The 10526-nt window shown below is 39.3% G+C and overlaps 1 protein-coding gene across 1 annotated transcript in view; it reads right to left on the reverse strand.

The window, feature by feature from the left end:
- CRISP2 (cysteine-rich secretory protein 2) overlaps positions 1–10526 on the reverse strand; it is a 43167-nt gene that overhangs the window by 32463 nt on the left and 178 nt on the right. The window contains exons 2-6 of the mRNA XM_010192068.1: positions 9229–9348; positions 8672–8759; positions 7419–7564; positions 6203–6297; positions 4512–4600 (exon numbers count right to left, since the gene is read on the reverse strand). Coding sequence (XP_010190370.1) covers positions 4512–4600; positions 6203–6297; positions 7419–7564; positions 8672–8759; positions 9229–9348 — 538 coding nt within the window. The remainder of the gene's footprint in view (positions 1–4511; positions 4601–6202; positions 6298–7418; positions 7565–8671; positions 8760–9228; positions 9349–10526) is intronic.

Raw genomic sequence — 10526 nt, forward strand, 5'->3', positions numbered from 1 at the left:
TTTTCTACCTGCCATTAAAGGACATTATTTTTGTAATGATGACAGACAGGAGACTGCCTTAGTTGAGCTGTGCATGTGATAAAGTTTCGCTGTTCCTGTTGCACTGTGCAGAAGTGAGAGTATTGTTGCAGTTCAGAAAGGAACTAGTTCCAAAGCAGTCTGAAGTCGGGCAGTTGGAGCAGGTTATAATTGTACATCCCTTCCAACTGCATCTATTCTCTACTCTACTCTACTCTGCTCTGCTCTGCTCTGCTCTGCTCTATTCAACTGTGTATTTTTCCACAGTGAACCAGGGGCCCATGATATGGGACATAGTTCAGGCACTCTCCTAGAGCAGCCAGCTGTCTGCAGGAAGCCCCATCGGAAGGAGGTGAGAAGGAGGAATGGGAAATGGCCCTTTTCACAGGCCTTCCAATAGCAGCTCCTTATCCACTTTGGATCCTTGGTAAAGGTAAGAAGGGTTTCAAGGGTTTCACCTTGAAAGGTGGAAGTACCCAGGAGCAGGATTTACTAGAAGGAATACATGCTCTGATGTGGGGACACCAGTGACATGGAGCTTCTGGGACAAGGCACCAAGCTGCACAATACATTATGAAGTATATGTTATAATGGCTTTTAAGCCTTTTATCATTATGACCTTTTCGTACAAGTCAGTCACTAAACCTTTCCTATTCTTACGAAAAAGCAGAAGCTGGACCCCACATAAAGCAGTAGTCATAGCCATCTTCATTTCAATATATGCTTAAATAGAAAATAGATGATGGTGGAGATCTACTTTTCAGGTCTACTTTTACAATGCCAGTCTTCAATAAAGCCAGTGTTTCTGAAGAAGGTGCAGTGAGCACCAAGTTAAATGTTATTTCGGATAGGTGAGGAAAATATTCTGTACTTCACTCATCAAAGGTATCTCCCTTTGTTGAGAAAAAGAATGAAAAATAACTTGAAGCAAACAAGAGCAGCTTAATATCTCTGTAGACCACCACAGGACATCTTGGGTTTCCTGCTCCAAGGGTTTACACCATCATCACTCTATTACCTCTCCAGATCTTGTCTCTCCTAAGTTATTAATTGTATACTAAACTGTAATGGATTAAAATTCTGGCATATTTCTTAGAACAGAATCAGCTCCTAATGTTCATTGGAAGTAATCTGGGAACCTATAACTTGTTTTTACCCTACATGTGCTTGTGGCAAATGGGAATGTGAGTATGACCTTCCGTTACCCAAGAAAACCTTTCAGTGAAGGTTTTACATATCATTGGCAAAAACTGTTTTCAACCATGATTTTGACTTCTGAGTGGAGAAGGTCACGGACATCACACTTAGCTCTGGATGTGGGCACTGTTTGTCTGTGCAGACACCTACCTGCATTGTCAGAAGCCTCCATCTCTGCCCCTGCACAGGAGCATCATGAAAGTGTGTGTTCAACAGTGTGTATGTGCTGTGTCTTATTACCTTCCTCTGAACCACATCTCCTTAGTTTGCACATGTATTTTACAGCTTTGTCAAACATGCTGCCAAAGCCAAAACAACATCCACTCATCCGAGCTACTCATTGAAGAAGGAAGTTTGGTTTGGCAAGATCAGCTTGTGACAAATCCATGCTGGTATTTTATACTCTACTGATTACAAAATGACTGGAAAACAATTTGCTCCATTATCTTCCTGCATATCTAAATTAGGCTTATTGACCTTTGTTTCCCTGGGTCCTCATGGCTGAGATGTATGAAGGTTGATTTTTACCTATTACACTACTTTCCTCTTGTGAGTGACTGAGAAATCAGTTCTTGTGCTATGAGTTATGATAGAAGGGAATAGATTTCCTGACGTGTTACTCATAGCAAATGGACTTTTTTAGGAGTGAAAGGTGATGGTTCTACCCATTCATAACAGCACTGGCTTAGCTATTGTGTTGCTATCATTCTTACTTGGATCTGTGCTGACTATTTAAGAATACAGCAAGTGATGTCCTAGTGCTCACATCTGTATCCTGGCATTGCTTAATTTACTAGTGGAGATGTACCCAAATGAAAGCACAGTTTACCAGTAAGGGAAAAAATGGTGGCGATGAATGAGAAAAAAAACCACAACCCATACAATGAACACTTTGAATTGTGAAACCAGGCTTTTAGCTTTGTGTTCATCTTTCATCCTAGAAGAAACGAAGTGAATGAGTCAGAAATGTGTGTTGAAATTGCCACTGAAAGGAATGAGTCAGAAGTGTGTGCTGAAATTACTCTGTGCCAAAGACTCTGGGACTTGGTCTGTAAATTACAACAGCAGCTTCCGTACTAAAAGAGGACTGGAACATGAAATCATCATAAGGTAAGACTAAATAATGTTTAGTCCCACTGCTGACTGCACAGTAGAACACTTGTGTCCAAAGGTCACAGAAGTGAGTATTGCATTTTATTTATGCTAATGGTCATTCTCTCTGAAATAGAGTCCTCAAGTAAGCTGTTTGCCTGACTTTTGTTTTTGTCTGCGAAATCTTCAGTTTCTCCCATGAACTCTTTCTGCTTATGCTGCTAAAGAATCAGGCTCCCTTCACAACCTAATGCTGATAAAGTCACAAAGTTTGTGGAATTTAAGTGAACTGTGTTTCAGTTTTTTAAAATTTATTTCAGTATTTATTTTTTATTTCAGTAAAAGTAGATTAATGATGGATACAGCAAAAGCAGATACTAATAATATAATTTTGGAAGACACTCTTACTTGTTATTAAAAGCAAAGTTTCTAAAGGCAGGGACTTTTCCCCTTGGCTGTTTATCTTTGTAGGCTAAGCCCTTTTCTCAGACAGTTCTTTTCCATTAGAAGGTAGGTTTGGTTACCTGTATTTATGCTAAGTGCAATCTCATACTATAAGCAGAATCATTAATTGATATAAAATACACCTTTTTTTTAAATGTTTAAATACAACTGAGCATTTTACAGTAGAATGTATGTTAGCAAAAGATAGATTCTAAACCAGAATAGTTCTAGTGGAATCTGCACTACTCTCCTAATTCCCTTTGAGAACTTCATATGTCAGGTAAAACTGTTAATCTTCTGTTCCTGTTAAGAGTACAACAGTTCAAAATGTGGGTCAAGTTATGACCAGTTGCATGACTGAGGACTATCCATCTATACTAAATGTGTACGAAACATATGGGACCATAGAACTTTAAACAATGCTCATTAGGCAACATTTTTAAAATAGAAAAATGTGAGAAGCTAACCATGAACTATATCCGGTACCCAAATGCCAAATTTCAATTAAATTCTCCACTACATTCTAGACTGTTATACAAATAGAATATATACATCTGCCTGCACCTTTTCCTTGTGTAAGCCACTGGACTGAAGTTCTTCTGCAGACGTGGGAGAGGCAGGATGGAATCTGTTTTTGTGAAAGAAGTCACTAAGGAGATGGATGTCCAGGAAGGGAAAAGTTGAGCCTGTAACTTTGTTTCAGTTTTGCATTGGCAGGAAGCAGAGCACTGAACTTGAAAAAGCTATGGGTACATTCAGGAGAATGTGCCAAGGCAGTTGGAATAAATATCTTCAAACTTTCAAAGCTTGGCTGAAAATGAATTGAAACACAAAATTAATCATAAATAGGAAATTAGAATCTGCAATATTTGCTTTTGGAATAATTTTCATCAATAGTTGTTTGTATTTTTTTTTCCTTTTCGTTGCCATTTACTCCACAGCAGCATTTCAAAACCTTTGGCAAAATGCACACAACATTCTTAGCTTATTCAAGGAGATTTCTCACTGAACTTGCAAGATGTTTTCAAGCTTTCTTCCTTTATACTACAGTTCTTGATGAGAATTAGTTTAATCGCCTAACAGAATTGAGACTTGAAGTTAAGTCTTACATTACGAGACTCAACCTTGTGTTTTTATTTTCTGTTAAAATTCTTAAAACTCACATTTGCTACTTGCTCTTATCAATTGTGTTGCTACTGTTACTTGATCAGCCACCGTTGTTCAAAGGAGGAAGAGGAAAAGATGATAAAGAATTCTCTACCTTCCCTGACATTTCCTAGATTCAAGGATGAGACTTACCTCTCCTGGGTATGGAAAAGCATATAAACTGCAACTGGAAATCTGAAGCTGAGATTTCTGTGGCACTATTTGTATAAACCTATCTTTGACCTCACTGCTGTCAATGCATCTTCTACACTAGGAAGTATTCGTGAGAGTTTCCATTTGGAGACCTAGACATTGTAATCTTTAATGACAGTATCTAGGCCATATGAATATCGTGATCCATGAAGTGGAGGGTATCTGCATTCCAATGTACAACAGCTACTGTCACCCTTATCATAGACTCCTTCTTCTTCGGCTGCACTCCACAAGACGTCCCACCTAGGTAAAACATCTGGCATGCTGAAGTACGGTTCTGTAATAGTGCTTTTGTTATACTATTTGAACCAAAAATACAAAAACTTTCAATTTGCATAAATTAATTGGGATTTTAAAGTGTCAACTTCTCCCAAATCTCAATTAAAATGATTAAAACTTACTGCATAATCCGTTGTCACAGTTATTAGGGCAATCACCACAAGATTGTCCTGCTTTGTAGGGTGTTGGAATTGAACTTCGTAGATTCCCTCTGAAACATCAACATTAGGGACATAATCTTTAAGGTCACCATAGTATATCTGAGAATAAAACTTAATTATATGGATACATACCTATATTAATTTACACTCAGTCTTTGGTTATATGTGAAACAATTTTTATATTTGCGTTCGGTTTATCTTGAAAGGTTTTAGTAGTGAGGCAGGAGGAAATTTGCAGGGTTGGTTTCTTTGAGAAGACACCAGAATCTCACCTTATTTCAGACAGAGTCAGTGCCACCTGGCTCCAAGTCAGACCCACTGCTGCCCAAAGCTGAGCCAATCGGCAACAGTGGTAGCATCTATGTGATAGCATATTTAAGAAAGGGTAAAAAAGTTTTGGAACAGAAACTAGAAGAGAAGAGTGAGAGTATGTGAGAGAAACAGCCCTGCAGACACCAAGGCCAGTGACTAAGGAGGAGCAGGAGGTGCTCGAGGAGTGGGAGCAGAAGTTCCCCTACTGCCTGCAGGGAAGACCATAATGAAGCAGGTTTTCCTCCGGCAGCCCATGGAGGTCCATGGTGGAGCAGATATCCACCTGCAGCCTGTGAAGGACCCCACATGGAGCAGGTGGATGCATCTGAAGGAGGCTGTGACCCCATGGAGAGTAGCCCACACTAGAGCAGCTCTTCTGGTAGGCCCTGTGACACTGTGGGGGACCCATGCTGAAGCATCCACACTAGATCAGGTCTTCTGGTAGGCTCTGTGACACTGTGGGGGACCCATGCTGAAGCAGTTTGTTAAGGACTGCCTCCCATGGGTGAGACCCCACGCTGGAGCAGGAGAAGAGCATGAGGAGGAAAGAGCAGCAGAGACAACATGTTATGAACTGACCACAAGCTTCTTTCCCTGTCCTCCTGTGCTGTTCAGGTAGAGGTAGAGAAATCAGGAGTGAAATTGAGCTTGGGAAGAAGAAACAGGTGCGCAGAAGATGTTTTAGATTTGTTTTTATTTCTCATTATCCTCCTCTGCTTGATTGACAATAAGTTAAGTTAATTTCCTCAAGCCAATTCTGTTTTGCCTGTAGTGGTAACTGATGAGTGATCTCCCTGTCCTTGTCTTTACTCCCAAGACTTTTGTCATATTTTTTCTCCCTCTGTCCTGTTGAGAAAGAGGGGTGATAGAGCAGCTTGGTGGGCTACTGGTGGTCAGCCAAGGTCAACCCACTGCAACATATCACAATGTGAATGTGAAAATTAATTTTAGGCGGTTTATGAAATCACCATTCTGCCTTAAAATTCCCACCAAAGTTTCTGGTATTAATTATACCTTTCACTGTACTGTACATATTGATATGCCTTTCTGGACCAAGATTTAAAGCAGAATGTGGAAAATATTTTTTTGTGATTTACTATTATGCAAATTAGGATTTTTAGGCAAATGAAATCTGAAAATAGGTGTCACTTATATATGTTTTATGCCTTTGCTTATTTGACAATTCTTTTAATGAGCATGCTACTGTCTTTTTGTATTCCTAATACACACTTCAGACCTGTTCCTCAGCTATGGGTGATGTGTCCTGCTACAAATTTCACCATATCCAAACTAATTTTGATAATGTAATAAGGAGTTCAAGTATCAGAATCAATACGTACGCGGGACAGTACTGGCAGACGTAGAAGTATTTTAATTTACCGTTGGGACAAAAATTAACAGCACATCCAAGTTGATAAGAATTGTGCCAAACCACCTGCAGGTATAAGAATAAAAATCATGGGAGAATGAAAAATACAAATTTGAAAATCATTTAAGTAGAATATGCATTAAAGAAACATTTGCAACCAAGTTAAGTCACTTTATTTACCCTTTATAGTAAATTGCAAGTCCCAACTTGCTGGAAAATATTTTTTTCTCCTTGGTTTCACCCTTGAACCAAATAACATTTCAGATACAATTATAGTTTATCGCACATATATAAAAAGTATTTGACTTAAACTGTCTAAATAGAATATGTCCTCAATTAATACTGTTGAAGAAAATGTAGGTATCATGATGTAAAATTTTGTACGTGTGTTTTGTGCAGGTGAACAGAGGAGGTTATCATAAGCCATTTTCCAACTGGAAACTCCCTGAGTGAATGGATCTCTGTAGAATCACAGAATCACAGAATCACAGAATCTCAGGAGTTGGAAGGGACCTTGAAAGATCATCCAGTCCAACCCCCCTGCCAGAGCAGGATCACCTAAACTATGTCACACAGGAGCACGTCCAGGCGGGTTTTGAATGTCTCCAGAGAAGGAGACTCCACAACCTCTCTGGGCAGCCTGGGCCAGTGCTCTGTAACCCTCACAGTAAAAAAAGTTTTTCCTCATGTTCAGATTGAACCTCCTATGCTCCAGCTTGCTCCCATTGCCCCTTGTCCTGTCATTGGCTGTCACTGAGAAGAGCCTGGCTCCTTCCTCCTGACACTCGCCCTTTCCAAATTTATAAACATGAATGAGGTCACCTCTCAGTCTCCTCTTCTTCAAGCCAAAGAGACACAGCTCCCTCAGCTGCTCCTCATAAGAATGTAACAAAACTATTTATATCCCCTTCCTGATACTTTAATACCCATATTCTTCCAGTGTCTGAACAATTTTCAGATGCTAAACAAGCAAATAAGTTTATTCCCTTTGTTGCTTCCTGAAGTTTTGTAATACCAGTATCTTTACTTTTTCCTTTGTAAAGACACTTAGCGTACTCTTCATTTTAGTTTTCATCTTGTTTTGTCAGAATGACTCTCATGTCTCCATTGTGATTATTCTCTTTAAATATAATGAGAGAGTAAGTATTTATTATTCAGCCTGAAATTAAAAAAAAAGTTACATCTACCTGAGTGTAATGGCCAATCACAGCATTTTTTGTTTTTGCTCCAGTTCCATATTTGAAATCTTTCTCCTCATTGTACCAGACCTGAACAACATTTGACCATGAGAAAGGGCTGGATGACATGAAGAGGTTTTCGCCACATACTACAGCTGAAAAGAGAAATGTACTGAGAAATGCATACATGTGTGTGAAAAAGACAGCAAAAGGCAGTATGATTTCCAGGGAAGTCCTCATCCCAGATGGACAGCAGGGTTGGTTTGTCAGTGACACCACCCTTTGTCAATGCACAAGTTGTTATTTGACCAGTTTGCAGCATGACCAGTCTGTTTGGCTGGTAGTTTGGTCGTTGACAGACCTGCTGCGTGTCTGTAGGCACACCTGCACATGTGCACCACAGATTCATTACTTTAATTTTGCTGTTTGAAAGTTAGCAACCTAGTCATCATTCAGGTCACAGCTCAGTCATTTTGAGAAATATCCCAATAATTCACAGCTTACTTCTGGTACACAGGAAGGTGTCTACACTGTCTTCACCTGCGGTTCTTATTTAGATTCAACCCTACTGTGTATGCATTAGTTCTCATCTGGGGTTCACCTTAGCAAGAATCAGAGGTTTTTGGTTTTAGGCAAAAAGTATGGGGACTGAAGAACAGTCCACATATTACATACAGTAAAGACAGAAGTCAGTCAACACCACTCTGGGCACGGCACATGGCTACTGTTAACATAGTATAGCTGTAACTTCAATATCCAACCTATGAACCTCTTCAATATATAAGCCTCCAAGATTGTTACAGTTCGCAAGTTGCCAGAGGCAGTAATTGTCTTAGCAATTATTCTTAGCACCACCAGCAGGTTTTGGACCTTCCCCCTTTACCCCTTCCTTCCCAGAGAGTTTCATACAACACATGTAAGCTGGTTTTGCAGTAAACCGGGTCTAGTTTCTCCTTTTTTTATAGATATTTTGAGACAATATGCTTTCTCACTATGATTTTTTTCACTGACTGAAGAAAACAGGAAAAATCTATGTAAAACTGATGGAACTGGGATAAGAATGGGTTTGAACATTTCTCACTTACTGCATAGATTTACATCTAGACTTTTGCCTTTGTCTTATGCACCAACAAAATCACATTGAATATAAATGACATCTAAAAAAAACCCAACCAAAACGACCCAACCAAACCCTCAAACCCAAACCATTCACATCAGTAACATGTATGACTTCATTTGATTAGCTGTAATGCTTCACTTACAGGTTTTCCTCATATCAGGAAGACTGTGGGTAAAACTACATTTACTAGCCCATCTTTCGGCATTCTTTGCAGAGGGAGGATTCCATTCCTTAATGAAAAAAGAAAATATTAGTCATTCAAACACATACCAATTAATAACTCCTCGTGAAGGAACATTTGGAAATTACACTTCAAACCATTAAAAAATAATATACAAAATCCTTTTCTTCCCCTCTTTTGGAGGTACAAATGAATTTGCTATGCACTCAGAAGAATAGAAGCTAAGACTGATGAAGAATGCATCAGGAAGAAATTAACAATGCCATGGGTCCTCCTTTTCCTTTTCTTTTTCCTCCAAATGAAAGACATGTTATTGTTCACACAACGCAAAATTTTGCAGACTATTTTTTCCGCCTGCCCAGCTTTATGTTCATCTTTATGTTGGCCATGCTCAAGCCTTAAGAGAGGTCTGAAGAGTCAATCTGTGGCTAAATAAAATAATGTGGACTTACATACAGTCCTGTATCTCTCATAGGGTTCATTACTCATCAAAAATAGGTTTACAGCACACAACTTACCATCCTCATCATGTTGCTGGCAGTTGGTTTTACTCCTCTCCTGAGGGTATTATGTTTGTCAACAATCTCTTTTTGCTGATCTGCTTTGCTAGTCAACAGAGCATGGAAATCTTCAGATTCCTAAATTGAAAGAACGTGTTATATTTCTCTTTTATTTGAATGTAACTAAGTCCTGAATCCTGTCTAAAAATTATTAAAATACCAAAACACTAATAACCAAGGAGATGAGCCTTGCAATGGAGGATGTACCATGATACGCTTTGTCTCCTAGGTATCTCAAGGGGTGCTTCCATGTGGAGTAACACTTTCAGTGGTTCTGCAGCGTAGTGCTTACCCGTAATAGCACTGCTTCCTGTGTCGTATCTGCCAACCCTCTGTGGATGGCTGAGATAATCCTGGAACATCTCATGTGCCTGATGTACCTGTAGACTCTCAAATTAAGGCAACTGAATCAGACTTAATTTATTACTATTATCATTTCCTTCATGTGGTTTTGAGGAAACAGAATCTGGAGACATGAATGTTCTTATGATATGTTCCCCTTCTTCAGTATTGTAAACTTACTAATCAATGTATTTTTATTGAAGGAAACCATTGTTTAATCACAGGATTGTCAGAGATCTCCTGTGGAAGTTCACCAGGATATCTCACTGACCAAAAAGTGTGCCTATGTTTTTCATGTCATAGATTTTCTTCCACTCCTGCCATAACTGATAGCAGTTCTCAAACTTTTCTTGTGTTTTTCTAATTAAAAAATAGCCCTGTGCAGAACTCAGCCTCCCCTTTACAACCCTTCTCACTAGACTGCAGCATGGAGAGTAGAAATTGAAATTAGGGGGAAATGCATTCAAGCCTTCAGACACATTAGTGATTCTGAAGCAGAGGTGGCAAATTTCAGACTCCAGACTAAGTGTGGGTTGGGAGGAACCACTCTACATGTGCATTGAATATGTTAGCTTGTTTAGATGCTTGAGGGAAATCAGTGATACATATTGAGAGAATGGGATCGTGAGCAAAGGGAGAGGCACATAGCTCAGGACCTGTAAGACAAGGAAGGGACAGAGTTAGGTAACTGCTGCCTGTAAAACTTTATGGAATTAACAGGAAGATGTCTGGATCTTTGGGAGATCTGTGTATGGGAGCTTCTGGAAAATACAGTTACCTGTGACCCAACTCATAAGTAACACTGAGCCTATAGAAGTTCTAATGTGCAAGTGTAAAACCAGTCTACTGCTTTGAAACTAAACAGACTTCAAGGATGAATGCTTTCCAGATCCTAGATACCTAATCAGACTCTT

The sequence above is a fragment of the Mesitornis unicolor genome, unplaced genomic scaffold, assembly GCF_000695765.1.
Source record: "Mesitornis unicolor isolate BGI_N332 unplaced genomic scaffold, ASM69576v1 scaffold10539, whole genome shotgun sequence".
In the NCBI taxonomy this organism is placed as follows: Eukaryota; Metazoa; Chordata; class Aves; order Mesitornithiformes; family Mesitornithidae; genus Mesitornis; species Mesitornis unicolor.